The sequence below is a fragment of the Penicillium digitatum genome, chromosome 1 (assembly GCF_016767815.1).
Source record: "Penicillium digitatum chromosome 1, complete sequence".
Taxonomy (NCBI): Eukaryota; Fungi; Ascomycota; class Eurotiomycetes; order Eurotiales; family Aspergillaceae; genus Penicillium; species Penicillium digitatum.
Window position 1 is genome coordinate 2,474,327 of NC_089384.1, and position 27,979 is coordinate 2,502,305.

Here is a 27,979-nt window from a genome sequence, read left to right on the forward strand (position 1 = left end):
ATCTGATTTTATGAAGCGGAATCCTTTCCCTGATGTGACTTGAGAGTCAGAGTTGGACATAGAAATTGACTCTGGATGTTCTTTTTCGAGCCTGGATGTTCATGATGGGTTCAATACTACGGGGTAAATGGCGTGATTGCATTAGTTAATGAAGTCTTTGATATTCCAATCTTCACACGTTCAGACCGTCACATATTTGACTTCTCCACTTTGAGATCGAAAATTCTTCAGAAGATTTCCCAAATTCTTCCCTCGTGTTTCGTGGCTGAGTAATCTACCTAGGTACTGGGTTTGCGGGGAAAGCTAGTCGCGACAAAGGAAACACTTCACTTCCTTGCAACCGGAGGAATGACAGACACATTTTCATCCGTGCCGATCGTCGACTTCGCTCGGCTGAACGACCCTGTGACGAAAAATGAGGAGCTTTCAAATCTGCGTGAAGCCATCTTTGTCGTTGGCTTCCTATATTTGACCAACACGGGATTGGAGGTGCGAATCACTCAAATACACTCTGGGTAACCAATATACTAACACAAAACTGAGACAGAGCCTAATCCATCATACCCATAAATATCTACCCAAACTATTTGCCCTGTCGACAGCGGCCAAGGAGAAATGTAATATGATTAACTCGCCATCGTTTCTTGGCTATACTCGGCTCGGTGCCGAGACCACTGCGGCAAAAACAGATCTCCGCGAGGTGAGACAATTGCCCTGTGAGATTTTCTGCTATTCTCGAGCACTTACTTTCGATACCTTAGCAATTTGACTTTGGCACCCCTGGCGTGAAACCCTGGACAGAACAGGACCCGTTTTGGCAACGGCTTGAAGGGCCTAATCAGGTAAAGGTACCCCCTTTCGACGTGTGTCTCGACTACTGACTCCCGAAAGTATCCAGATTACCCTGCGGCTCAAGACCTGGTCGACGCATATATCGCGAAGACTGATAGCCTGGCGCAAGCATTCGTACGCCTCGTCGCAGAATGCTTGTCCCTCCCACGGAAGACATTCGATGGGTTCAGGGGCAATATGAGCCGACTCAAGTTTGTCAAATACCCACCCGCCCGGCAAAACTCCCAAGGTGTTGGCCCTCACAAGGACTCAGCCGGTCTTTTTACCTTCCTGTCCCAGGATAATACAGGAGGACTACAGGTACTCAATAAGAATGGAGAATGGATCGATGTACCTCCCCTTGAGGGGAGTCTAGTTGTGAATATCCAACAGGGATTCGAAGCAATTACTGGAGGCATTTGCGCGGCTACGACACATCGAGTTATCGTATGCTTACCATCCCTTTCATCACTGAGCGACCGCTCTAACCCCTCGTTACTCCTAGGCGCCCACTTCTCAAACGCGTTATAGCATCCCGTTCTTCCAGGGTGTGAGACTAGACTTGACGTTAGATCAGCTGAAGGAATCCGCTGCCCACATCGTGGAGCGAATTCCAGTCTCTGACGACCAGAAGAAGCGGGCGGTTGATGTGCCGAGTGAATTTCTTTCTCCCCTATATTCTTGCGTGAGTGGTTCTAGATTAATGATTTTCTGCAGAGGACTGACGAATCGCAGTTCGGCGAGGCTCACTTGAGAAATCGTATCCTAAGCCATCCGGATGTGGGCCAGCGGTGGTATTCGGAGCTATATGCCAAGTATTCTCAGCAGGTCCTCAAATAATCCCGTAAGGCAAAGCTGAAGGATTCCAGTTGGACGTGATTACCGTGGAATCGGCTACCGACTTGGTATTCCAGCTTGCCAAGAATCTGGAATAATAACGGACGCAAGATCATCAATACTGATGCAGTTTGACATCGCGTCTGTTGGCCTTTCCATGATTGTCCACACCAGGCTAGGCATTGTCTTAAGATAACGCAAGATGTCCAGATGTGCGACTTGTGCTCGAGATCGATGAGGTCTAATTTACCTTGGTCTTTGGTTTGGTACTAGAACGTAAGAACTGCCATTGTACGGAGTAGCATGGTTCTTCTTCTGGCTAATTCCATCACCAATTCATCAATGCAGGGGTCTCGAGGATGTGACATGTCTTCATCTAGGCTTGGCTCCGTAGAGAGCTTTACAATCTGTTCCTGATACCCAGCATCTTTGCAACAATGGAGTATCTGATCATATTTAGTGCAGTTCGATGAAGACTACAGTCTGGATGGGATTAACCCCCCCCCTCCACAGTGGATCTGCCAGCGTCAACAGTGCTAACCCGTATTTTTAAGCATCGAACAATGCCATCACCCACACTCTGATCTTACCCCTAATTGGACTATAAAAAAAAAAGAAACCGGATGTTAGGTGGAATTGTCCCCTGGGAAAAGCAGTAGGGCGATATTTCGAGCAAAGGAGTACGATTGAAGATTTCTGGTGTTATAAAAACACACTCAGCTGTGCAGAAATGGGTCGAATCGACAAAGCCACGACTGAATAGGAAATCCGATGATCATCTTAACCCCGCTTTCCAAGTGGACTATTGTCGTCCGTACAATTTTCAACAGGCCGGCAAAGAACCACGGCAAAGCAACCGAGACATCGTGTAGAACAACACCTCTCACATAAAGTCCTGCGTGGAACGACAAAATCCCATAATCCAGACCATTTCCAAGGCAGCGTTCGCATTCTGACCGAGTTCAGCTTTCTCCCTTTTCTGTCAGACAAGTGCAACTACAAGGATCACCCTGAGGGAAATACAGCATACGGAAAATACCCACACTCCTGCGGGGTAAATTGTTGTGACCACCATCTCTTCCACTTTCAACCATGCCCGAAATCAAAGCGACGGCTCTCGAGGCTCTACGGAGTAACCTCAAGGCCGCAACAATCTACACACCTGAATCAGAGGGTTACAAAGATGTCCTAGTCCGCTGGTCCGACACTGGAATGAAATATGCGGTAAGGAACCATGAACCGTTCAAACCAGAGAACCGACTGATAAGTTTCAGGGTGTCGTAGTCCAACCCACTGAAGCGTTGGACATCTCGGCCACGCTGTTGTGGGCACAGCAGCATAGTGTTGATCTTGCTGTGAAATGTGGAGGTCATTCAGTCGCTGGCACAAGCTCAAGTGAGGGAGGTCTGGTGATTGACCTGTCGCGCATGAACCAAGTGACGGTGGATACCGAGCAGAAGACTATCACCGCCCAAGGTGGAGCGACCTGGAAGGAAGTCGACGAAACCGGTGCAGCCCACGATTTGGCGGCCGTGGGGGGGACCGTGAACCACACCGGCGTCGGAGGACTCACGCTAGGGGGTGGTTATGGCTGGCTGAGCGGAGAGTATGGCCTTGCTATTGACAATCTCCTATCGGCGACCGTCGTTTTAGCCGATGGTCGTATTGTCACGGCCTCTGCCACCGAGAATGTCGACCTGTTTTGGGGATTGCGAGGTGCAGGATACAACTTTGGCGTTGTGGCAGACTTCACCTACCAAGCCCATGACCAGAAAGACCCAGTGTATTCTGGCCTCCTTGGATTCGCTCCTGATAAGCTGGAAGGAATTATCGAGGCTTTGAATGAATCCCTCGCCAATCCTGACTCTCGCTTTGGTGCGATTTGCAGTTTAACGATGGCGCCAGATGGATCGGGGCCGATGGTCATTGTGATTGGCTTTTTCAATGGTCCCCGCGAGGAAGGCCAAAAGAAATTCGCTCGCTTCACAGCCCTTGAGCCGGTTTTGAACACCCTTGATATGATCCCATACTCTATGGTAAACGCTCTACAGAACCCCGTTGTGACATACGGTGATCGAAAGTCTTTTAAAGGTATTTTCTACGAGCCGCCACTCGATCCTCAATTTGCGAGGGTGATCTTCAATGACTTCATAGCCAAGATTGAGAGTGAACCAGATCTCAAGGCGTCTGCCATCATCCTCGAGTTTTTTGATATGCGCAAGATTTGCCAAGTGCCGCTGACCGCAACCGCGATGGCAAGCCGAAATTCGACTCAGAATGGCATCGTTTTTCTAAGATGGACCGACTCATCCAAAGATCTGGAGCATCGCGCTTGGGCACGAGAAGCCCAGTCCAAGTGGAAAGTGGAATTGGATGCCAGAACCAAAGACCGGGGTGTGGATTTGGACGTTCCTCAGTACATCAACTACGCAGAACGTGAGTTCGACTGGCCCCCGGATAGTTGTACCTTGATAGAAACTAACATCATACGCAGCGGGTGACTCGGTGGTAAGCAATATCTACGGCGTGAACCTCGAGAGACTGGAAGAGGTGAAGTCGAAGTACGACCCAAAGAACGTTTTTCACAAAATGCAGCCAATTTCAAAGGGCGCATCCTTAGGCAAGAAGGAATAGGATGAGCGAGGACCTTAAAATGAAAATAAAGGCGGATGGCCTCTTTTTTTTTTCAAATCGTTTCTGAGTCTTTCTCTCCTGAAAAAAAAAAAAAAACGGTGTTTTGTTCTTAGCGTTTTGCTGCCCCCTACTACGAGGATGCAAAGATAAAGGATCGCACAAAAATGGACCAAGTCGTAGTTTTATTGACAACTAGGAGCATCGAGAAAAAATCGCAACATAGTGAGGAATGGGGAACTTATTTAGCGACATGTCATACTCAGAGGTGTGAAGCAATGTGATATTTGACGGCCTTCACAGTAGTCCAGCCCTCAAGAGCATCCTCACCCATGTCTCGACCAAAGCCACTTTGCTTCACTCCCCCGAATGGAACATTGGGAGCAAGCATCGCCCACGCATTGACCGTCACTTGGCCCGACTCGAGTTCCTTGGTCACGCGATGGGCACGGTTCAGATTGCTGGTAAAGATGGCCGCACTGAGGCCGTGATGGGAGTTATTGGCTTTGAAGATGGCTTCTTCCTCCGTGGTAAACTTGGAAATACTCTGCAATTGGTGATCTGGTTAGTGTTCAAACCCCATATAGCATTACATGGGCGCTTGCTTACAGCAACAGGACCGAAGATCTCCTCTCGCATGATTGTTGCATCATCACCAACGTCCGCGAAAGCAGTATTTTCGACAAAGTATCCCGTATTACCGATCCGCTCACCACCGAATAGAAGCTTAGCTCCACATTCCTTTCCTTGACGGATGAAGTCGAGAATTTTCTCATGCTGCACACGACTAACCACCGGCCCCTTTGTAGTAGACGCATCTAAAGGATCACCGGCGACTGTCGGAGCGTCCATGGCAGCCTTTTTGTAAGCCTCGATAAATCGATCGTAAATAGAGGCCTGGACGTAGATGCGGGACCCAGCCGCACAGATTTGCCCATTGTTGGCTGTGATTCCAATGCGAGTCCAGAGAAGAGCGTTCTCAATATCGCAGTCGTCAAAGACAATCGATGGCCCTTTGCCGCCGAGTTCAAGACTGACCTTCTTGAGGTTGGTCCGGGATGCTGCTTGTAAAATCTTGCGGCCGGAAAGATCACTACCGGTGAATGCGATCTTGCGTACATCCATATGTTCCGACAGAGCTTGACCCGCGCTGGCACCCTCTCCAGCAACGATATTCACAACTCCAGGAGGAATGCCTGCCTCTTTCACCAGCTCGGCAAGCTTCTGGGCGTATAGTGGGGATAGCTCGGAAGGCTTGATGATCAAAACATTACCAGTGACCAGAGCAGGGGCCAGCTTCCAAATTGTAATCATGCTGAGAACGTGTGAGACGTCGTGAGGGGGTTGTAGGGGGGGTTTAGATTTTACGGGACAGCTTACAGTGGAGCATTCCAAGGCACGATCGCGCCACAAACACCCAAAGGCTCACGATGAGTATAGGCAATTCCGCCATCCATATCAAGTGTCTTGCCATCAATTTTTCCCGCCCAGCCTGCATAGTATCGCAAGCAGCCGACGGCCTGAGGGATGTTCATTCCAATGGAATCGGTATACAGCACGCCGGCATCGATGGCCTCCAGCGATGCTAGCTCTTCCGCATCGCGTTCGAGCAGATCTGCAAGTTTGAGCAACAGCTGGGATTTGACAGGTCCTGGAACGTTTCTCCATGTTTTGAAGGCTGACTTGGCGGACTCAACAGCTTTGTTGATATCATCCGGGCCTGCGGCGGAGATTCTTCCAAGTTGTGTGCCAGTCGAGGGATTTTCCACACCTAGCGTCTGGCCGGTCGATGAGGGGACGAATTCATTGTGGATAAAGAGTCCCGCCGGAACTGAGAGTGTTAGCAATAGTCCCATCTACGGCTAAGATGGACTGACTTGTAATTTGGCGGCCGTAAATGCCCGTAACAGTCAAACTTGAAGACATTATTGGTCAAAGAAAAAAAATATTTCGAAAGGCAGATTCGCAAAAATTTTCACGCTGCAGATGTGATGGATGACTTTTATATTTGACATCCTCGGAGTGTTCCGTCGTAGGCCCCACAATCCCTTACATATGCATCGAAACTATAACTGCTCCACCCCCCGTTGATTTCGAAGAACGGAAAGCATCTTCTGTGAGATTAATCGCCGGTTCTAAGTAAGCGAGGGTCTTGTTATTTCGGGGGTATAAGATGGACTTTTACATTCCATCACATTGGAGGGGAGTTTCAAACTGGTAGAACGTTGTAAAAAAGATGGGAGGGGTTAAGCCTGTGGATTCAGTCGCGTGGGCAGAAAACTCACTTTCAGCAGGAAAGTTTGTCAACCCGAGGGACTAAACCCAATTTGGTAGCCTTGGCGCTCTTAAAGTTGGGTGACGCAAAAAAAAAAAGTGTCAACTTGGCCCACCGTGTACTTTGTATAAGATTTCTGCCAGATGAATTCTCTGAGATTTCCGAGGCTATTATGGCCTAGCTATCTTGCTAACTTTTACCCGAATAGAAACAAAACATCAAAAGTGTTAGACCAGATTTTCCATCGGTGGTTCAGATTTCTTGGGCGCCTTAGAGAATTAGCTGAGCGTTGAATAGGCGGTAGAGTCAGGATTCGAGCGATGTGGCTGGTGGGGTGTCAATACTTTTGCTGCGTCACTAAACAATGACGGTCCATTGGTTGTACGGAGTCGTTTCAGCACCTCTTTTCTGCCACTTACAATCTCATCCAAGACCGAGAAGTGTGAGGGGTATGACTATTTCCGTAGGCGGTGAGACCTTTTCTGAAGGAGGTAGGCAAGGAGTGCTGAAAACTTATGGCCCATCACTGTCCATGAAAACTTGGGAGCAAACTCTTTGAAAGAGAAGAGACCGGGGTTTGCAAAAAAAAGGGGGGGGGGGCGTCAGTTTGTACGGCGTTTGACTGTACAAAGATTTGTATGGGTAGATTTACCAACCCGCTTTCGTGCATGCATTGGTGCAAACCCTTTTCTGCGGCATTTAATTAGTAATGTTGCAGCACGACGCTAATAAGGTAGTACAGAGATATAACCATTTAACGGAGTACTCCGTGCATGGTTTGTGTATACTCTAGCACAAAACAGCCAATTCAATTTGTTAGAACTCATTTAACTTGTATACCAGCTACTTTAACAATTAATAGGCCCCTTGTAAGCGTCAGTGGGCTGCTTAACATCTAGAAAATTTGTCCCATGCGATAGGATGACACAGTGTTAATCTCGATCGCCTTCAAAGTGCGTAGGTTGAATCCCACTCATGTGCATCATTGTAATGTGCCAAAAGAGGGGACAATGCGTTGTTTGGACGATCTGACCCAGATCCTTGAGAACGAGGAGATCACATATGAGCCAGAACGGATGGATACCAGTGCGCTCCTGTTGTGGACAATCTACGGGGTTTATCTTCTAGGTTTAGGGAGTAACCAGAGTAGAAGATGATGCCAGAACCGGTTGAAGCGCAGGGAATTCTCCCGTAGATAAAACCTTCAAACAAAGCTTTCATCATAGCATCGTGTCCCATCCCGAACAGACCCATTCTAGATTTCCACCTCTTTTCGAAGATCGCAATGGAGTCGTGATTGCAGCGGCCGGGGATCAACGGCGTAAGACTCTATAATGAACTGGGTCCGGTTAACTTGTTGAATACTTGAATTATAAATCCTGGCGGTTGTGTCAAGTCTGCCTTGGATAGCCCCAAGACTGAACGGATAAACTCACCCTGATCTCCACTACTTAGCTTTCCAAAAGGCCCAGGCCAAGACCAGCAAGCCCTTGACACCAGCCGACAACCAGAGAATGGGAGCAACACCCCCGGTCACTTTCGTGATCCATCCGCCAACGATGGCGCCCACAAGGGTCAGCACAAACGCAATGACTCGCCGGTCGCGTTTGACATTCCTGATAAGAAACAACTGGGGGTCCGACATGAGATCGCAGAGAAGACTGGTAATCACCACGGTTGGGATTTCATTGTATCCCAACGCACGACTTGCTACGATCTGACCGGCAGACTGCATGCTGAGGAGAACGATCGGGACTTCCTGATTCCATGGCGGTGCCACCTGCGAACCTTTACCGGCTAGCGTACTAGAAACGGCACCCCCTTGAACCAGCCCAGCCGTAAGCAGGATTATACTGGCCTGCACTAGGAATGACAGCATCAATGTCACTCGTCGCCGAGCACCTAACACGCGATGTAATCGTGCGAACAGGAAGGATCCTAGGATGAAACATCCAATCGAGGTGAGCGAGCGCGCCCAGCCATATGGACGGAGGTTTTGGTGCGATGCACCCAGACCGACAAAGATGGTGTTTCCTACAAACCACTGTGGTTAGCCGACCCTGAGCTAGGATTGTGGACAGGGGAGGTTGTGATCCATACCTGTTTGCATAGACACAAAGGTGTTGTAGGCTGAACATGTTAGGGTGGGAGGTATCGCAGTTACGTAGACGGGATTTGGGCTTGTTCCTACCTCTGTAGATCGTGCTATCCACAAGTCCCGATGTCAAACAACAAGCGAACAGTAGGAGGTCCGCATGCTGTGGCTCGAGCTCAGCCTTCAGAGATGCTGCAAGTCCATCGAATGCACCTTTCTCATGGTCCATGCTGTATTTAATTAACTACAGGCAGAGAGAAATGAGGATGGAAAGCCAAAGAGACACCGGAACCATTGAAATTAAACACTACCGAAAGAGGCATTTTGCTTTTCCGCGGCGATTAAAGGACAGGGGAACAAATTATAGGATGTACCAGCATTTCCTTCCCCTCCCCCTGGTCAATCGCATCATCTCACCTAGTTGATGCACCCTAAGACGGGGCTAAGGGTCGTGGAAAACTCCGAAGCTCCGTGAAAATTTAAGGAATCTGCAAGACTCGAAGCGAGATGGTGGCAGCCACTATCACATGTCTTGCATAGTGCCCTTGGTATTTCTTGTTGGAGGGGCAGCAGACCAAGCCCATTTCCTACTAACTTAGTCCCCGATGCACGCCGAGAGTGCCAAGGATGACCCGGTGGATGCACGCTGGCCAGTTTCTTGGCGGCAAGTTTCCCCCTAAACTCCATCCGCAGGCAGGACTTGTGTCACTGTGGATTCTCAAGGAGGGGTTGATGTACGACCCGCTGTGCATTATCCCCAATCCTTGTGGCAGCCAAGCGTCTCAGGTTTACAGACACAGCCTCCCGATAGGATAATACCAGAAACGACAAGGCCAAGACGGACGGGACAATGGTGCATGTTGCTGCAGGGCATATTCAGCATTCAACTCTCCATCTCAGCCTTGAGTACGTCGACATCCAATTCTGCCATCACCCCAAGCACAACACCTAGACTCTCCATAAATCCATTGACAGAAACACGGAGCATTCGGTTGGTCGTCGCAATGTATGTAATCTTCAATACGGTTCTAGACTCATCAGGGTCCTGTTTTTGTTTTTTTTCTTGCGGCTGGGATGGTGCTTCGACCGCCGGAGCCTCGATGCTCAACGTTCGTCGCACGAGAGGGGATAGTTCAGCGTCAACTTCCAAAGTGCGTAGAGCGCATGATGCGAGGCGACTAGTTGGGAGAGGGAGAGAGATTGTGCTGATTCAAATGGTGAGTATCACTTGGTCTATTCGGATCTTGGCTTTGGGGAACTAGTTTGTGGTGAGGGGAACGACTTACAGTGAGTAAGGAAACTCGGGATTGATTGGTTGTGTGAGAGCCATGATAAGCGTAATTGAGTTCGTAAGAGTGAAAGAGGATAGTCCTTGCGAATACTAAAGAGCGTCTTCCAAGCAACAGGGGTGGATGAGTTGTTGGGGTGAGGATGACTAGGTGGAAATTGGCGATGCCCAAGTGCACTTCGGAGTCCCAGAGGAGGAACTCCGGCCCTGGTGAGAACTGTGTGGCTGACTCAGCCCCACGGTGATAGCCCAACAAGGGAAGAGGTCCCCACTGACGTTCATTTACAACATACCCTTCACTTACCAACCCTGGCACTTTGTGTACACAAAGTACGAATTGCACTACAGTACGCGTTGATTCGCTACACAGCACCAAAATAGTATCTTATGCGTTTATTTGGGTGATGATCTCCCGGTCTGAAGAGCTTGGCGAACGAGGGTCTTTGTGGAACGGTGCATTCAGCCAAGAAACGGAACCCCTCTGGAGCCGTCGTGGTGAAGATCTCTCCGGCGAAAAGGGTGCAAAATGCATTGCAACACTTGACAATATGCAGTCATCTTGCCAAGATACACAGATAGATTAAATATCTCTGTGAAGCAAGTCATCAGGATCAATGTTGTGGGTCGATTCTCCCATCGCAAACCTATCCCAATCAACCTGGGAGGCCCAATGTAAACATGCAATATTTAGATCGTGATCTTTCATACGGAGATATATGTATGCAACACTATTCGGGCGTTTGAGTGATGGGAATAATCCGAACACCGGCTCCGCAACTAGCGCTGTTAATCTCGCGCATTTAGTCTTCTCTGAGGACTCACTCAGCTGAGGTCATCTAGAATCAGTACGACGCGAAGGAAGACAAGCCATCTGGATGTCTTGGCAGATGGTGGAATGTTACATCCCCAAGAAACTGAGGCTTGTGCCTGTGGTCAGATGCCTTTGTCCTCTACGAGTAGGTCGACAGTTCTCCTCTGAGACTGGCGTCTGCATCTAGCAAAATTGCTTGCGGGGTATAGAGCTAGGTAATATAAAGAGCAGCGTAGCCCTTGGACTGTAGTACAAGAATCCAACTATCCAAACAAGAAGACATCTCCCTTGCCAAAGTTCAAACAATGACGATCACAATCACTGTCGAGAAGGATGGATACTACGAGGTCAACGGGATCCGGCAGGAGCCTGTTGTCTCTCTTTATGTGATTCCTGCAGCTTCCAAGTTGCGCCGTATGCTGAAAGACACCAAAGAGCTCATCGTATGTCCTGGTGTGTATGATGGCCTTTCTGCTCGCATTGCCATGCAGGTCGGGTTCAAGGGACTGTACATGGTAAGAACTCTGATGTTGTCTAACGCTGCATCCACTGTACGCTGACGGTGTTTACAGACTGGTGCCGGGACTACCGCCTCACGCCTGGGAATGGCTGATCTCGGCCTGGCTCAGCTTCACGACATGAAGACCAACGCTGAAATGATTGCAAACCTGGATCCTTTTGGCCCTCCATTGATTGCAGACATGGATACTGGCTACGGAGGTTAGTGCTCCGCACTCCGAAGCAATAGGTTCCTATCGCTCGTTTGGAAAGACGTCTAACTTTCTTCCAGGCCCCTTGATGGTATCAAAGGCTGTTCAGCAATACATCCAGGCGGGCGTGGCTGGCTTCCATATTGAAGATCAGATCCAAAACAAGCGTTGCGGTCATCTCAATGGAAAGAAAGTCGTCAGCCTGGAGGAGTACCTCATGCGCATTCGTGCTGCCAAGTTGACCAAGGATCGCTTGCACTCGGATATTGTTCTGATTGCACGAACCGACGCACTTCAACAACATGGCTACGAGGAGTGCATCCGTCGACTCAAGGCTGCCAGGGATATTGGAGCGGATGTTGGACTTCTTGAGGGCTTTACTTCAAAGGAGCAAGCCCGACAGGCAGTCCAGGATCTGGCACCTTGGCCTCTTCTTCTCAACATGGTGGAGAATGGGGCGAGTCCTCTCATTACCACCAAGGAGGCCGAGGAAATGGGCTTTAGAATTATGATCTTCTCATTCGCTACGATCACCCCCGCTTACATGGGCATCAAGGCCACTCTGGAGCGCCTCAAGGCAGATGGAGTAGTCGGTGTACCTGACGGACTAGGACCACGAACGATCTTCGAGGTCTGTGGGTTGATAGATTCCATGAAGGTTGACACAGAATCCGGAAATGATGGTTTTGCCGAGGGAGTCTAGTAACTTCGTGGGAACTAGTTTGGATATATGAATGTTTTGCATTGGAGAAGCAACGGAGTTTCTATAGCTAGATATTCAAATTGGAAGCAACGGTTTTAATATACAACTTCACATGGTTTTAAACCTCATCCAAGTTTGGGTCACCTTTGTGGGATTCCATCTCATCGCTCATTTCCACCGAAGGGGTCACTGGGGGAATCTTTTTAACAATTTCTTTTTCAACAATAGACCATTCGCCCTTTTGAACGATCTTGTATAGACCAGGCCACAGGCTAGCCTGAACCAATCCATCCGAGCTCTCCTCCTCTTTGAGGGTGCGCATTTTCTCATCCCGGAACGGCAGCCCGTATTGGTAACTGCCCCAGAAGATGTATCTGTCTTCCTGACAGTCCAGTTTGTGCTTTAACTTGATGCAGCGTGCAATGATGTCGTGTAGTTGTTGCATTCGTTTCGGCCTGTCGGTAGTAGCGTAGCGACCGAAACAGGCTTCCACCTTCTCGATGATCAAGTTGCACTGTTCTTGTAAACTGGGGGTTCCCAATGACACGACAGCAGTGCTCATCGCGCATCGCCAATGCCGGGAGATCAGGTTAGAAACTTCCGAGGTTAGAGAAGAGTGACAGTGATGATTCTTTTCCGAGCGCTTACATTGTTTATCAATTTCGGAGTCCAGCTTAGAGAGATAATTCCCCCAAATTGGCTCGGTTCCTACCATAAATCGGTTCCAAAACGACCGATAGATCAGGGCGGCAATGTCGGATTGGATAATGTCCAATGTCGAAATATCAAGGATGTCTGGTCTTGGTGTAGCATCGTTTCTTTGATGAGTTGTTGGCTTTGCCGCAAAATGAGTAAACCTCCAGTATGCAAGATCGTTATAGAGTCGACACATCTCGCTTTTAGCTTCTTCAACTGAAAACTTCTCAACCCCAGCTTGCAGGCTTGCGATTTTGGTCATGAGGATTCGGTTCTCTTTTCTGGCGACTTCTGTTTCCCGAATGGCATTTTCGAGCAGCTCACCTCGTTGATGAGCCTGCTCCTCTGCAAGAAGCCGACCTTCCTGAAAGAACTCGACTTGTTTTTCTGCGACTCTGATTCGCTGTTTCGTCTGTTAGATAGAAACAAGTGTAGGGGAAACCTTCACCGACCTGACGGAGCCGCTCAACCTCATCACATGTAGCCTTCTTATCCATACAAGCTATGGAATTTAGTGGATTCCATTTATGACAAGAAAGAAACGAACCAACAGTTATTTGCCCCCATTTTGAGGATCGATCTGGGGAAGTTTCAGCACTCTTGTTCGCCTGCTCAGGCTCAGGGCTGTCGTCACGCCACATTGCGTACTGATAGTTGAGTGATGGAAAGTCTGAAATAATCAAGAGAATTGGTTCACTTTTTCGACTAGTTGATGACACCATCATTAGCTGAAAGTGTAGGAATTTACCTTACGCCGACGCTCGTTGCGGCTAAGCGCAAAGTCAATGATATCAAACTTGCGAAATGAGAAAACTCTTGATCCCTGGTTACAGTTTTCCCTCCCTGTCTCTACTGTTGAAAAGTTACAAGCCAGAAAGTCCCGACTCTATGCTCCTACGACGAAAAACACATGAAATGGGGTTATCAGACCGACCAGTCGATTCATCCGGGAAAGCAGCAGCGGCTCCTCCAAGGAGGCAAGCTTTTGCTAGATGAAAGTCAGAAATTCCGCTACACACCTTGGGAAAACTAGTCACGCACACACAGGATGTCTTGACACGTTGCTTTGGTACTGCGCTCCAAACCATGGACTTGGAATATGAATATACTACCATGCAGGAAGACGACTGCTGTAGTTGTCTGTGATGCTGGGGGTGGAACAGTTGTGAGTCTTTCTTGTATAGAACTGATTGAACACACTTTGGTGATTTTACCTGTTGTGTTAAGCAACCCGAACCGCTGAGATTTGAACTAGCTACAAAGGGAACGGGGTATATACTAAAGGCTTGCTAACACTCTTCTCTCTAGCAATTTAAGGTGCTGTTTGTGGTTCGGTGATGTTGGACGAGAGATTTGGTGCATTGGTGAAAGACATCATTGGAAAACAGTCGCATCAGCCTCTCCCCCAGTCGACTGCAAAGGCTGCAAGAAATTAGTGGCAAGACTACATCGAACGTGGGTTTACAGGCCCTGTCGACGAAGATGAGATGTGTGAGCTGGGATATATATTATCGGCTTGCTGAGCGTTCTATTAAATCCTTGAATAGGATATTCCCATCCTTTGCTTTCTGCTTTTTATCTAATTAGATCCCGGTTTCTGGGGTTTCAGGGATCTCAAACGTCAATCTCAGTGAGGGGCACTTAAATCTAGACAGGCACTTCCTGATATATCTTGATTTGATTGTCTTGGCTGTGGCCCACTCTAACCCACATACAGAGAGCAAGTGAAGAAAATCTTCGATCCTCTCGTTCGGCAGATTGAGAAACTTGTGGCCGAGCAAAGAACGAGCGTCAAGGCAGCAGGTTTCTCGACTAAGGCGAGCCCACAAACCAATGTTTGTGTTAAGAAAAGCTTTTGTTAATTTCAATCAGGCTATTCTTCTGGTCGGCGGCCTTGGTGCTTCGTGGTATCCATTCAAGCGCCTACAGGCTGTTTCCGACGGCATTCAAATCAGGCAGCCCTAAACGCGCAAATCTTCAATGGCTTGCTAACTCAAACCGATCTTAAATACTGATACAAGAAACAGGGGGTCTGCTGTTGCTCGGTATGTATCTGAAGCAATTATTACACTTGAGTTGTACTTGACAAGTCCAGGGGCGCTGTTGTACGCGGGTAAGAAGGCAACCAAGTAGAGAGACACATTGCCCAAAGCAGTTATGGCATTACCATGAATGTCCCCTTTGATTGCAAAAAAGCACCGCGCAGATGAAGATCTTCAACGGTGTCCATTTGAAGAAGTTTGGAATGTGCATAACTGCTTGCATTGGTGTATCCGTAAAAGTGAGTGACCTGCAATTTCTACCACTAATCACCAGGAGCTATGAGTGCTTACCACAGAGACTTTTAGGGTAACCCAGTTGCTGAGAAAGAGCCGATTAGAATGAGCTTCTACCAAGTTCTTGGTATTTCGCTGCTCTTTGTGGTGTTGTCAATCAAACACAGCTCCTGAAATAAGGAATTCCAGCATGTCCCCGTATTGCCACAATTTAAAAGGCAACCTTTAACTGACATTACAAGGTGTCGGGAAACTGTGTGAGCTCGAGGCAGACGTTAATAGAATCCCAAGAAAGATTTTTACAAAGAAAACGAACTCCAAGGGCAACCGATTTTTCCACCTCAGCCACGATATGGTTCTAACGCCAACTTCTGCATCGTTGTTGCTTGACCTACAATTCAATGGTGTCTCCGATGGGAGCATAAGATCTCGCTAGTAAATATGGCGAGCCGGGGATTGTATGCTTTAAGATGGCTGATTGAAAGGGACCCCATGCCTTTAATAGGCGTGGTTGTGCTTCTTGTAGGCTCAATCGCTTGTTTGAATTAATTTGATTTTTTTGATACAGTCAAGAAGACATAAACAGCTAGCTAGCAACTCGGACCATGTATTTGCTTTCCTTGAGGCGAACTCCACAAGATGATCTGGGCCAGCCAGGTGTCCACAACCTAGCAAAGCGTATTGAATGGGATTAGATAATAGAGGAATTCTCGCACGACAGGCTGCAGTGGACGAGATTCTATATCATGTAACCCTAATATCCTCAAAAACAGCAAAACGTTGCAACCCTGAGCCTTCCAAGACATCCAACGGTGCCACAAAAGCCATCTGACTCCATGAGAAAACTTGATTCTTTCCGCCATAGATAAAGACCTCAAAGCGACCGACAAAGGCTCCATCCACCCACACACGACTTCCATATACCCCATTTGTGGAGATGATGACTTGCGATTCCCGGGGGATAGTCACAACCTCGTGGCTTGAGGTGGTCTTGTTAGCCCAAATTCGTCCAGGCTGATCTGGGTCAAAGCCATCAGTTTCGGCAACAGAGCGAAGTGGATAGGGCCATCCATCAGAAACAAACGTCAATTTACCGTCCGATGACAAGGTAAGTGTCGCATCGGAAGACTGCAGAGAAAAGGGACCCGTGACATCTAATTGGAGGGTGTAATTCATACCCTTACTGCCATGGCCAAGGTTGTATTCATCCTGATTGGACTCCATGATTGGCCTTGTCCATGAAAGCAATGGTCCTGATCCATGACTCCCTTCTCCTGGAAGGCGTCGGTCAAGATTTTGCCCCACGGCCTGAGGGGACAACTTGGCAATGGATTTGGCTAGGGTTTGTTCGTGCAGGCGAGGTCCACGTGCACCACACCACGCGCGCGAAGCGACGACTGGAATGCCGTCACGGATTGCATAGTAGGCTTCAAGTTGAGTAGTGGCGTCCGGGCCGCTATCATTCCAGGCAGCCAAGAGAGCGCCTGGTACAGCTTTGGCATCTGGTTGTTTGGTCGTATTCACCGGATTGAAAAGCTCTGGCGTCCACTGCCACCCGTCACGATCGGCGAAGTTGATAACACGGGCATGGTTGAAGAACTGAGGATAGGGGGCTGGGGAGATGGGCACATGGTTGCTTTTCAACGATACATAGGCCCACCAATCCTCAGAGTTAATAACCCGATAGCCGTTGCGAACTAGATCCACTGGGTCTGATTGTCCAGACTGCCAGTGTTGAATCGTTATATTTTTATCGATGGTAAGGTGTGACGGCTCGTATGTCCCCCAGATACGAACCGTTTTGCCAGACATTTCTTGCACAAAGCGGGACATTTCGTTCACGAACTCAACATAGTCATCCGCGAAGTCAGGATCGTACTCATCGGCGCCAATGTGCACCTCCTTTGTGTGGAACCAAGGAAGGAACTCAGTCCAGATAGACTTCATCAAAGGAACAGTGTCCGGATGGGAGAGATTGAGCAGATCCCTCGAGTCTAACGCGAGCTCACGTCTCCATTTTGTAACAGTAAGACAGTGCCCGGGGCTTTCGATCTCGGGAATCACTGTAACACCTCGCTGAGCACAGTGATGCTGGAAGTCATCAAAGTCAGCCCGAGATAACGTTTCGTTGGCACGTTGGACAAGAGGGCGAAGAGCCTCGCTTTCGGGGTGCAAAGAAAACTGCGAGTAAACCGCATTCCATGTCTCATTCTGACCGCGACTCAATGGGTAGTTGTCGGTTGCATGGTATTGAAACTCGGACATCTTGAAGAACGAGGCATAAGTGCATAAATCTTTCAAAAACTCCAGCGAATACCACTTACGACCAGCATCTAGCAGGAATCCACGAGTCGCATAGGCGGGCGCATCTTCCACGCGACCGGGTGGTAGGGATGAGGGTGTCAAAACGAGCTGCTGGAGAAGTGTTCGCGTCCCCCACCACATACCTCGCGCCCCGGAGCCTCGAATTGACACGCTGTCATCGTGGATCTCCAACTCATATCCCTCCTCGGTCTTGCATCCATTCTCGTAGGTGAACAGGTCCGGGTGGTCTACACGATCGAGGAATATTCCCGACGCGTGTTTGGGAAATTGCTTGACCTTGCGAAGCTCCCATGAACTATTCGTCAGCTCCCGTAAGTCGTCGCGAAAGGTGGTTGCGAATTCAGATGCCGATGGTGGAAGCAGCGTTAACCCGTTCTGATCCTTCCAGCTAGCAAAATCGGCATTGAGGTAGATTATCCGTTCGGTGGTTGCCAACGAAAAGCCGTTATTATGAGCAGAACCAGTTTCAAAGTGAACCGGGGGCAGGATCTGCAGCGCAGACGCGACTGCGGCAAGGGATAGAACAATCCACTTCATGTCTGGAAATTGTGAGGTTGGCTGCGATGTGAGCTGACCTTTTTGTTGCAAAGCAAGGGGTTGCATCTGGCGGTGTTACATTCCTAGTTGTACACGAGCGTGGGAGATGAGTGTCGCGGGGAAGTGTGAAGTTGATATACCTGTGGGGGGCTTTATATCAGCAGGGGGCAGGGTAGTACTCTATTTGGTGAGAAGTACGAAAATCCACAATATCAAGTTTTACTGAACTATGCATCTGACTATATGGAGTCAACATCCACTTCCGGCCCGTCTGTCTTTCCGCCATCGTGCTTGGATCCGGGTGATATCTCGGATGGAAATCGCCGATGAGACGGTTGATGAGGAACTATAGATGTAAGTGAATATGTACTCAAGGAAAGGTGGCGCTAGGTGATCTGCTCAAGGCTCTGGTATGTCAGGGTTTATTATAGCCACTTGAACATGCACACAGAGGACAATGTTCTCTCCCGCCATCCAGCCAGTTCAGTCACCAGAGACACTCGAAAGATGCGACTAGAAAGGAACTGCTCGAAGATGCCACGAGGTCACCAGTGAAGCACATCTAGTCTTGCAAGGCCGAGTTTCGCAAGTAGGAAGCTTTGGCTTTGAAATCGCAGAACCGGTAACCACGAGCCGATTGAATGCTTTCCCTGTTTTTCATGTGCCACATTTGGTGCCTATACCAGTACCAACATGACGTCTTTTGAAATTGCGGCAATGCCAATTCACGACCGTATCATGTTAGCACCGAGTCGTTTGAGAGGGTGGAATCCAAGGTGGTGATGAGCTTGTAAGAATCAAGTCATACTAGTGAAGGAATGGAAGAATTTTTTGTATAAACGAAGAACAGTCGGTAGTCGAGAACAGTGATCGAGACTAATTAGTGGCTCAAGTAAGAGGTTCCTTTTAGCTATGAAAGACTCAGCTGTCATGTTTTGGCATCTTCCTTTTTGTCAAGAATGTACCCACTGCAATCTACCTATTTCGAACATCGTGAATTGGTATAACGTATAAGAGGCTGGAACATTTTTGGCGTTGCCAGTTGTTGCTTTGAAGCAGACCTAGAAATATCTAGTGTCCTTACTCGGGCCTGGTTTCTTCATCGGCTCAAGGTTGTATAACAACTCTGTTGCACCTTTCACCACAACCGGCACTTAATACCTAGTTAGCGCCACTTGGATTACTGAAGTCCAATGTGCATTAAGAACCCAAAGGGAGAACTGCGGAGAAGCCGAGCTCCGCGGGTAAGCCGATCTTAGTTCAGCGGAGCAAGGGACGTCCGCGGATGTTGCAGGCCCTATTTATGGTATTAGACTCCAAGGTTGGAATGGTACAGGTCTAACTGAAGCAGTGCGATAAATTATCTGGATATCTAGATAGGTCAAATTTGGGCTTCCAAAGCCTATAGAGCTAGATTCTCGAACGGTAGACGCTTGAAGTTGGCTTCTGGGCTGCCGGTCACCGCGATAGCAGCTCAGTCTTGATATACTTAGTGGTAGCATTTTTCACATCGAAGGAATGCTTGAACTTGCAGCGGAAGGCAACACCGGCCCTGATATTTGAGATAAACACCCACCAAAAGTGAAAGTCCGCAAGTTCTTTCCCAGGGAAGGTTTGGAGGAGCCTGCCGTGCTTGTCTTTCTCGTTGGCGGACGTAAGAGGATCAGAGATGGTTGATCCTTGTGGACGAGGAGCATTGGTGTCGCTCATAGAAATTGTTGAAGCGAGTCATTAATGAAAGCACTTTTATCAAGATCCATTGATAAGTAACGAAAGAAAGTCGACATGTAGAAAACCCCGAAAAACATCGTTTGGATTTTGATAACCCCAAAAGTATCTGCATACCATAGCTTGAAGACTTTCAAAGCGATGTCTGCATTCACTGAACACGACTGAGCGTTTGTATTTGAAATTGTTCAGTAGGTGTATCTGAAGCCAGACTTTTGAATTTCGATCGTTAGCAAGACCATACAGTTGACCGGTCATTGAGAAGAAGCACTCACAACACCCTCAAGGATCTTAAATCCCTGCCCTTGCTGGCGATTGGCAACGTAAAAGTGAATTGCGAATGCGCCCACGATCGCAATGAGAAGAATGTGGGAACTGGCAATGTTGTCAGCAAGAGCTAAATGTACAATCATTTATGAAAATCTACCCGACTGATACCCAAACTGCGGTTTGATAGTGCGGGGCTTCTTGCTGCCGAACAATATAGCTGCCTGCCACACCTCCAAGTCCATTGAATGCAGTGACCGCCGCTGCAGTGGCCACTCGTTTCCACTGGCCCACGATATTGTTGGCCTGGAAAGCATTGAGGGCAGCCCAGTTCGAGATATAAGCGCCGGTAGCCAAGAAGGTGCCGATGTAACGCACTGTGACCAGGGTGGATGCGGCAAGACCGAGCATAAGAAAACCAGCGATGAGGACTAGGGCATTGAAGATGATCAGCGGCCCACGAACGCGGTAGAAATCACCAATAAGTGATGTGAGAATAACCGGGATGACGGCATAGTAGTAAGGCTATTGAAGGAGTTAAGAAATGTGGCTCTTTATACTCTGGATCAACTTACCGGCGTGGAGAGCAGAATGGATTTGTTTGCGCTGAAACCCATACCAGATTGTAAGATGATGGGTAGAAAATACGACAAGGCAGTCGAGATGAGATTGAGCAAGAAAAACATGACCGCGAAACCATAGATCTTCGGATCCTTGAAATTAGCAAGAAGCGTGCCCCAGGAAAACGGTTCCGGGATAACATCAGCTCGATCGTCCTGAATTCGGCGCATTGCGAGACACGCTTCCTGGTCCGAAAGAAAGCAAAAGCTACGCTGAGCGTTCTCGGGGAATTCAACCATCCACCAATAGGTAATGATACCCAGGACGCAAGTAATGAGACCCTGGACAACATACATCCAACGCCAACCCGCCAACCCGGCCACGCCGTTTAGATGATTGAGACCAAAATTTACAATATTGCCAGTGGCCAGGATCACAACTTCCCCGGACTGTAAAAATGCAAATCGGAGCTGTTGCTCTCCTCGCGGGTACCAGGCACTGACCAGGTAGGTTAGACCAGGGTAAATGCCGGACATAGAAATTCCGAGTAGCACACGCAGGACTATCATCTGCTGCCAGGTGTGGACGAAAGCAGTGCATAGTGTCAACAGCCCAAATACGAATGTGATGGTGGCAAACCAGATGCGTGGGCCGACAAAGCGAACTGCGACTGTACACGGTAGCTGAAAGATCACACTGGAGATTGTGAAAATAAAGATGGAGACAGAATACCGGTTTCCCTGGTTTAATTCAAGATCATTGAGCATGGTCGTTACCGAGGCTGAGGACAAAATACCCGAGTCTAACAAATTGAGACTGCACAAGAGCCCACCGATGCTACAAAGACGGAGATCGACTTTCCATCGTACCCGCTTCTCTAGAGCGGCCCACTCCTCCCCGCGCTCCGGATTGAGATTGCTTTGACCATCTTCAAAAGGATTTCGATCGAATACCCCACCGTCGGACTGTGCATTGGTATCTCCTGTCACTGGCTCGTGGATGTGCGGTTCTTGGGCCGTTGGTGTCAAAGTGAACGAGAACCGGCCCTTCTCTGAGTTGACCATGTTGACTTTCTGCACGATCAGCCCAGTTTCCGTATTCAGATGTGTCACAGGTTAACTTGATGATGCACTTCCTTTTGTTATTCTCAGGTATTCCAAGATAAGAACGTGACAGAAGCCGGTCGAGTAGCGCGTCTCTTAGCGCGCACGTCGGACCTCGGATTATCAATCCAAATCTTTCGGCTAATTTTTTTTTTCATCATGCAGGGGGTCACAGAATTAAGGCAAGTCAGTGCATAGATCAATTGATCAGACGTGTACGGAGAACTCCGTAGACGCAACATGAACATTTGAAGGATTCCCACGAGCATGTGACCCTGCACATTCCGAATAGCGACCCGCGAGATAAACAGACCCCTCTTTTGACATTCAACTTAGACCGGTTCTTCGGTGAACTCGGACGAAAAGTTGCATACACCGGGGCTTTGACTCATAACTGGATTCCCCCAGTGCACGCAGTTTTCTGTCAAAAAAACTCCGCTAAATCATGAATACACAACCATGGGCTTTGGAACTTGTGAACCAAAGCCTATTTAATCAACTTTGGGGACCTAGATTGGAGAGGCCCTGGGGCCACTGAACACAGCTTGGAAGCCACGAAAGATCTCACACAAGCAATGAAACTAACGGAAGTGCGAGGAAATAGATAAACAGGGCAAAGAGGCAAATGGATAACGAGAGAAAGAACATGGAGGCTGTAAAGAAGAATCAGAAAGCTCTTGATGTGAGGCTTATGCTTGTTTAACGATCATAGTGGGATCTCCAAGGCTAGTTTCTTTTATACTGAGGGAAATAATTCCGCCTCCAATCGTTAGCTTGCTAATAGGTAAACGCTAGGCAGTGCTTCATATGAGCCCTCATCCACAGGCAGCCTTGAACAGGACTCGTAAACATCACAGTCAGATAGTGATCAGCATTCTAAGTTTCATTCTTATCCAAAGGTCAATGATGAGCGGCGTGACATGGTAACACACTGATCCCTCTGGCAGAGAAGTGTGCAGCCTTGTTTCTCTAATGAACAACTGGTATGTATATCCACCTAAGACACTGAGATGCACCGCTGTCTTCTCAGTCTCGTATCAAGTGGTCATACCTTCCACCACAGCTCGTTTAAGTGACCAGCAAAGGAACCAGAATTCTGACATGCTACAGAATCCCACCGACTGAAACTCCGGTCGTCGATACCATCTAGGCGTCTCACCTACAATGGGTATATAGTTTTCTACAATAACATTGTACGTGGAACGCAATCCGTTTATCGATCGAATCTTATATGGAACGGGCCACCATAATTATAGTTTAGTTTACTGTATCCTGCTCTTTGACGGCCTTTGGCTAGGACCCGACCAATGGGCAATATGCTCATCCGCATAGCGCTCGTCAACCACACCCCATCGACCACTACAGTGCTGCGCTCTTTGTTCGCGTCGTCCTCGCTGTGCCGTTCTGTGCTGCAATCAGAGGCCGCCGAGTTTAGGATTGCTACCTTAAATGCTCTAGGCCTCGCATCGAATCGCGAAACCTGTGCCATGCAAACAAACTAGTATGTTGCTGCGGGAATGCTTATAATGGTCATTTAAGATTTGTATCTACCTATTAGTGGCCGAAATATCCGCATCTCCGAGGACTCCAGTGTGGATAGTCTAGGGTTCTAGTTTCCCCAATCCAATGACCCCTTTTTACATTCCACCATGTATCTAAACCTCTACCCTATGTAAGTCTGACCCCTCTCGCATTATGCGCCCTCCCTAGCTCCATTTACTCTCCTCTTGTTCCGCTTCTTCTCTTTCATTTTATCTCGCTCATAAGTATATGCCTGATCATGCGGTTACACTACATCCTAAGATTGTATCTTCCTCTCTTTTTTTCTTACCAGGTACCAAAGGTTCACCAATTGGTTTGGCACGTGTTCTAGTACTTTGTACCTCCTGGAGCACTGAAACTATTCCAATTTGGCCGGTGGCTGATTCTGCTCCGAAATTGCCCCGGGTTGAAATCTTACATCTGGGATGTGGAATGTGGGACGTCCGAGATTAGAATGGCAGCCGGTAAGTTTGTGTATGAGATGTTCAGGTTGATGCTGTATAATGTCCGAAAAAACCAATAGGAAGAATATCCAAGTTAGAGCCTCTGCAGTCAGTGCAAGGGTTAAGGTGGAAAACAAAATCCAAGTAGAACTGACATGGAAAATAGCCAACTCTCAAAGAAGATCCAGGTACAAAGAAGATTGAGCCCTAGACCCGATTGAACCGTGGACGCAGTAAGCTTTACGGCCCGGTGATTGCTCTGTGTGTTGCCCCACGTTCGGTCGAATGGAGCCCGGAGGAGCTTGCAAAACACTGCCGATGACCTCCCCCCACGGTTTCGACTTTCTCTCTTTCTCCGCATATCAGATCTATACTGCTCATTATGGTCGAACTCATCAACCCACCGGAAACTCGCGAACTACTCCCTCCCCTCCTTGCATGCCTCCCACTAGCCTTTGTCTCGCCCCGCGCACCCCCAACTCTGCTACCACTACTCTCCCCAATTCTGCGCCAACGAGTCGGGGTTCTCAGTTCACTATCCACATCTTCCACCGAATCATGGCTGCAGCTACTGTGCTGGGATGCCGGGAAAGCAGAGCGTCTGCAGAGCGTCATTGACGGTGCCATTTTTGAACCACACCCCGTGTCGGGCGAAATCGAGCTTCCGGATGAACTTCCGGTGACATACAAACGGATCGACGATGAGACCCTCAAAGCACGAGTTCCACTCACTGAATACAGCTTGATGGTGGTCTTTCTATGGTGCCCGACAGACGAAGAGGGAGGTGGCCGTGGCTGGCGAGTCGGGGAGCTTTTGCCACGTGAGGGACCTGCTGAGGATGACAACGGCTGGGCTTCTTCCATCGGGGAGGCAAACGTCTTGGCAAAGGAAGCGCTCCTAGCTGAGACATTAAAGGCTGCCGAAGAAGAGAAATCCCAAGTGAACAGCATGGAGAATGACGACGACGATGACTACTGGGCTCAGTACGACTCCACACCCGGAGCCAAGACCCCCGCACCGCCTTCTGGTTCATCAAGGCCAGGTCCATCTGGCCTATCTGAGCAGTCATATTTCTCGCAATACAGCGACGTGCAGCCGGCCATGGATAATCATGATCCCACAGAGGAGCAACCGGAAGTTGGTCCATCATCGCTCAACGGAGATATGCTGGCCAGTCTCTTGCGACGACAGGTGAATGGAGTCAATTTAGACGACGAGCCGCGTACCAATGGGTACTCTCCAGACCATGTCCCCAGGGATAAGGCCGCACAAGATTTGAGTCACCCGCGGCCGGCCTCTGCATCTTCCGGGAGCTCTGATGCTATCGCCAAACTGGAACATGAGGCAGAGAGCCAGTCCACCTACGAAGTAGGAGTGAAACAACATATCGGTACGAGCATCAAAAGCTTGTTCCGCTTGGCCAAAGCCACTGGGATTTCCCGGGCAGAGTTCCAGGCATTGGTCTCGATGGAATTGGAGCTTCTGAAAATTACAGATGATGATTAGGGCCTCTAAGATACTGTGATACCCATGAGCCATGATCTTTGCTTGTGTTATGGAATTAACCTGGTTGTGGTAAAGATGATCTTATTACTACAGAATTGTTGCGTAGGATAAGTACGCTGCTTAATAATACGTATGTCATCATCCATCCCTCACAACTGCCCCCGTCGAAAGCGTGCTGCCGCCCTCGGTAGCATCGGATGTGTGCATAAAAGTCCATTGCAAACTGGTCGTGCGGGGAAAGGGGCGTCTGTGGTGGCGGCCGGATCAAGGTAGCTGTCGATCTTCCCGCCGGTCGACGGGCCTGGTCTCTTTCCATTGCGTTGTCCGTCAATCGGATGAGACATGTTAGATCTATCCCAACGCAGGGCGTATAGGGTAGAGTCATCGTAGAACCAGCAGATTGCGAGTGCAAAGGATTGTTCGGTATGGGTCGCGAACCGTGTCACGTTAGTCTTCGGTGCGCCGGGTAGCTTAGGCTTTGGGTTGTCCGTGGTCCAACCACCATCCGGTGGGCTAAGTACCGCAGCAAGTAGGCCCAGGTCATTGTCATCAGCCACATCATCTGTAAGCGAACCGCTGTGATCCTCAACTAGTCTGGATTTATCACCAGCATCAGTTGTCGCGTCCCCGTCAGAGTCCGTGGTAGCGAGACTGCGGGCGCGTCCACGTCCTCGTGTCTGACATGGGCGACCTCGACGAGATCCCCTTGCCGAGCTTGGGGGGTTTGAGCCAGGGTTGGCTTCTGAGGTGTTTGGGGAGGCATTGGGGGTTGGTTAACGGGTTGGTCTGCTATGTTGAGGGTAGATCTGGATAAAAATTGATGAAACAGTGATAGTTCCGATGAAGAACTGAGAGATGTGAATGGAAGAAGAAGTAGCAAGAGAAACACATGAGAGTAATAAAACAAACAAACAAGGAGCGGGCATCAGCAAAGGGTATATCAAATATGAACGCTAATATAAACAAGCCCGCTTCAGATGTATGATTAATTTGTGGACTCCTGCGTATGATGCAGGAAGTCTTGGAGGTATTCTAGGACCTTTTCTTCTGCTCCCACCAGGTTATCCTCATCCAGCCACTCCAGGTGTTCATTCCCCACTCCGGACCACCGGACTAGGTACTGCTTTCGTCGACCCCGTCCGCGGCCTCTGTGTCGCATGTCCAGGACCGCGTCTACGCCTGCACGATCTGTGTCTTCTGGGAAGCGTGGGTCGAACGTGGAGGGAGGTTCAGCTGAAGAGAGATCGCCTTCTTGAGGGGCACGTTCTAGGTGTTGTAATGATACCACTGGGTGAGCTCCAGCAAGCTCTGGCGGCATCTGTAAGCGATACGCCAGGCGTCCGACGCGTTCAATGACACGGCACTTGATATGTCGCTGGGTAAGTTTCCTTGTGATGTTGCGCGATGGCCATACATAACCCGGCTCAGTCCCTTGCGCAAGACGTAAGTATACGAAGTCACTCTTCTGGAAAAAGATAGGCTTGTGACGGCTATCGTATTGCTTCTTCATCACCATAGCCGCGTACTTGGCACATTCGTCGGCGTCCTGTCGGCTCGCTTGGGGAGATCCGACGAAAGCCTGACGGAGGAGATTCCACGGCATACGTAGATCGACACCGAACATAAGCTTGTGTGGTGGGTCGCCAGTGGATACATTGACTGAGGCATTCAGTGAGGCTTGCATTGGCGCGAGACCTTCGTCCCAATCCGCTTCCTGGTGGATATTCTGCCAGTGGCGTAGCCAGATTTCGCCTGTTTGGTTCGAACGTTCCGATTGGCCGTCCGCCTGTGGGTTATACGCCGCCTTATATAGGAGCTCAGTGCGTAGGGCAGTAAATATACCCTTCCAGAAGCCTTGAACAAAGCGCTTGTCCCGGTCGGAGATCCACACCACGGGGATCCCCAGTCGCCCTTCTAGAGGTCACGGAGGACCGCGATAGCCCATTCTTCACCGCTCCAGGTCTTCTTTCCGGGCGTCGAACCGATACGCTTTGTGGATTTACATGTGTAGATTGCCACCGCATCGAAACCCTTGTTCGTGCGTGGCAGGCCGGTAACAAAGTCAATTGTCAGCGTATGAAACGGGATCGGTGGCGCGAGAATCGGCTGAAGTGATCCGTATGGTTTGTGACGATGTACTGCGTTTTTCTTGCACTCGTCACACTGGTCGATATACACCCGGAGCTTTTTTGCTCCCTTGTGTATGACAAAGCCTCGCATCTTCTGCCAGGCGCGATGGAAACCGAGGTGTCCGTCACCGTGTGCCATTTCGAAGATATCATCTTTGATCGCCTCAGGAATACACAGCCACCGGTCGCCGTCGGCCTGCGTTGAATACAGCAAGCCGTCGTCGGTTTCGTAGGATAAGTACGCTGCTTAATAATACGTATGTCATCATCCATCCCTCACAGCTTGAGTTTTCGGGTTTACATTTGACCAATCCGTTTTGCACATGTTGATAGCATTCTTGGGAGTGAATTGTTTGTGCTGGACATCTGAGAATCTTCCTTGCCTGACACATAACCAACAAAGCTACAATGAAATCACTCCATGCCATCTATCTTCTTTGCGCCCTAACTAAAATCGAGGCTGTTCAAGAAATCCTGCACAGGTGACGTCATCTCGCACAGGATACCCGATTAGGCGTAGCGCAGCCCAAACCCAACCTATGAAAGACCCTCAATGCGGGCTAAGTCAATGGCTTATTTTACATTCTATGCATCGTTCTAACCAATTCATGCAGCTAGAATTATACGAGGCTGAGCTTGCTCTATTCCCACTTTCAGACTTAAAAATATGTTGGCCCCGCGAGA

The 27,979-nt window shown here is 49.0% G+C and overlaps 13 protein-coding genes across 13 annotated transcripts; 5 read left to right on the forward strand and 8 right to left on the reverse strand.

The window, feature by feature from the left end:
* Positions 1–348: 348 nt before the first annotated feature.
* Positions 349–1,671, forward strand: Pdw03_3165 (Oxidoreductase, 2OG-Fe(II) oxygenase family, putative; the record flags this gene model as incomplete). Its single annotated transcript, XM_014676981.1, has 6 exons — positions 349–489; positions 548–700; positions 762–842; positions 892–1,278; positions 1,337–1,516; positions 1,567–1,671. 6 exons carry the CDS (start codon positions 349–351, stop codon positions 1,669–1,671), a joined length of 1,047 nt encoding a protein of 348 aa, XP_014532467.1.
* Positions 1,672–2,760: 1,089 nt separating this feature from the next.
* Positions 2,761–4,302, forward strand: Pdw03_3166 (FAD linked oxidase, N-terminal; the record flags this gene model as incomplete). The annotated part of the gene is made up of 3 exons (XM_014676980.1): positions 2,761–2,892; positions 2,943–4,104; positions 4,163–4,302. 3 exons carry the CDS (start codon positions 2,761–2,763, stop codon positions 4,300–4,302), a joined length of 1,434 nt encoding a protein of 477 aa, XP_014532466.1.
* A 259-nt stretch (positions 4,303–4,561) lies between these two features.
* On the reverse strand, positions 4,562–6,225 carry Pdw03_3167 (Aldehyde dehydrogenase, putative; the record flags this gene model as incomplete). Its single annotated transcript, XM_014676979.1, has 4 exons — positions 4,562–4,846; positions 4,909–5,614; positions 5,680–6,130; positions 6,177–6,225. 4 exons carry the CDS (start codon positions 6,223–6,225, stop codon positions 4,562–4,564), a joined length of 1,491 nt encoding a protein of 496 aa, XP_014532465.1.
* A 1,604-nt stretch (positions 6,226–7,829) lies between these two features.
* Positions 7,830–8,898, reverse strand: Pdw03_3168 (DUF1275 domain protein; the record flags this gene model as incomplete). The annotated part of the gene is made up of 5 exons (XM_014676978.2): positions 7,830–7,913; positions 8,011–8,021; positions 8,072–8,608; positions 8,675–8,704; positions 8,766–8,898. 5 exons carry the CDS (start codon positions 8,896–8,898, stop codon positions 7,830–7,832), a joined length of 795 nt encoding a protein of 264 aa, XP_014532464.2.
* Positions 8,899–9,552: 654 nt separating this feature from the next.
* Pdw03_3169 (EKC/KEOPS complex, subunit Pcc1) lies at positions 9,553–9,999 on the reverse strand (the record flags this gene model as incomplete). Its single annotated transcript, XM_014676977.1, has 2 exons — positions 9,553–9,874; positions 9,956–9,999. The coding sequence occupies 2 exons, from the start codon at positions 9,997–9,999 to the stop codon at positions 9,553–9,555; spliced, it is 366 nt and encodes a 121-aa protein (XP_014532463.1).
* Positions 10,000–11,073: 1,074 nt separating this feature from the next.
* Pdw03_3170 (oxaloacetate hydrolase) lies at positions 11,074–12,181 on the forward strand (the record flags this gene model as incomplete). The annotated part of the gene is made up of 3 exons (XM_014676976.1): positions 11,074–11,283; positions 11,341–11,488; positions 11,559–12,181. The coding sequence occupies 3 exons, from the start codon at positions 11,074–11,076 to the stop codon at positions 12,179–12,181; spliced, it is 981 nt and encodes a 326-aa protein (XP_014532462.1).
* Positions 12,182–12,299: 118 nt separating this feature from the next.
* Positions 12,300–13,518, reverse strand: Pdw03_3171 (uncharacterized protein; the record flags this gene model as incomplete). The annotated part of the gene is made up of 4 exons (XM_066100412.1): positions 12,300–12,778; positions 12,830–13,280; positions 13,330–13,379; positions 13,425–13,518. The coding sequence occupies 4 exons, from the start codon at positions 13,516–13,518 to the stop codon at positions 12,300–12,302; spliced, it is 1,074 nt and encodes a 357-aa protein (XP_065955812.1).
* Positions 13,519–15,897: 2,379 nt separating this feature from the next.
* Pdw03_3172 (Beta-N-hexosaminidase, putative) lies at positions 15,898–18,015 on the reverse strand (the record flags this gene model as incomplete). The annotated part of the gene is made up of 1 exon (XM_014676974.1): positions 15,898–18,015. The coding sequence occupies one exon, from the start codon at positions 18,013–18,015 to the stop codon at positions 15,898–15,900; it is 2,118 nt and encodes a 705-aa protein (XP_014532460.1).
* Positions 18,016–19,473: 1,458 nt separating this feature from the next.
* On the reverse strand, positions 19,474–19,725 carry Pdw03_3173 (uncharacterized protein; the record flags this gene model as incomplete). The annotated part of the gene is made up of 1 exon (XM_066100413.1): positions 19,474–19,725. The coding sequence occupies one exon, from the start codon at positions 19,723–19,725 to the stop codon at positions 19,474–19,476; it is 252 nt and encodes an 83-aa protein (XP_065955813.1).
* A 206-nt stretch (positions 19,726–19,931) lies between these two features.
* Pdw03_3174 (MFS transporter, putative) lies at positions 19,932–21,635 on the reverse strand (the record flags this gene model as incomplete). The annotated part of the gene is made up of 4 exons (XM_014676973.2): positions 19,932–19,955; positions 20,019–20,118; positions 20,171–20,535; positions 20,586–21,635. The coding sequence occupies 4 exons, from the start codon at positions 21,633–21,635 to the stop codon at positions 19,932–19,934; spliced, it is 1,539 nt and encodes a 512-aa protein (XP_014532459.2).
* A 1,355-nt stretch (positions 21,636–22,990) lies between these two features.
* Positions 22,991–23,287, forward strand: Pdw03_3175 (Fungal transcriptional regulatory protein, N-terminal; the record flags this gene model as incomplete). Its single annotated transcript, XM_066100414.1, has 2 exons — positions 22,991–23,175; positions 23,233–23,287. The coding sequence occupies 2 exons, from the start codon at positions 22,991–22,993 to the stop codon at positions 23,285–23,287; spliced, it is 240 nt and encodes a 79-aa protein (XP_065955814.1).
* A 754-nt stretch (positions 23,288–24,041) lies between these two features.
* Positions 24,042–25,166, forward strand: Pdw03_3176 (uncharacterized protein; the record flags this gene model as incomplete). The annotated part of the gene is made up of 1 exon (XM_014676972.1): positions 24,042–25,166. One exon carries the CDS (start codon positions 24,042–24,044, stop codon positions 25,164–25,166), a length of 1,125 nt encoding a protein of 374 aa, XP_014532458.1.
* Positions 25,167–25,315: 149 nt separating this feature from the next.
* Pdw03_3177 (reverse transcriptase) lies at positions 25,316–27,687 on the reverse strand (the record flags this gene model as incomplete). Its single annotated transcript, XM_066100415.1, has 4 exons — positions 25,316–25,843; positions 26,224–27,080; positions 27,149–27,541; positions 27,597–27,687. The coding sequence occupies 4 exons, from the start codon at positions 27,685–27,687 to the stop codon at positions 25,316–25,318; spliced, it is 1,869 nt and encodes a 622-aa protein (XP_065955815.1).
* Positions 27,688–27,979: the final 292 nt, after the last annotated feature.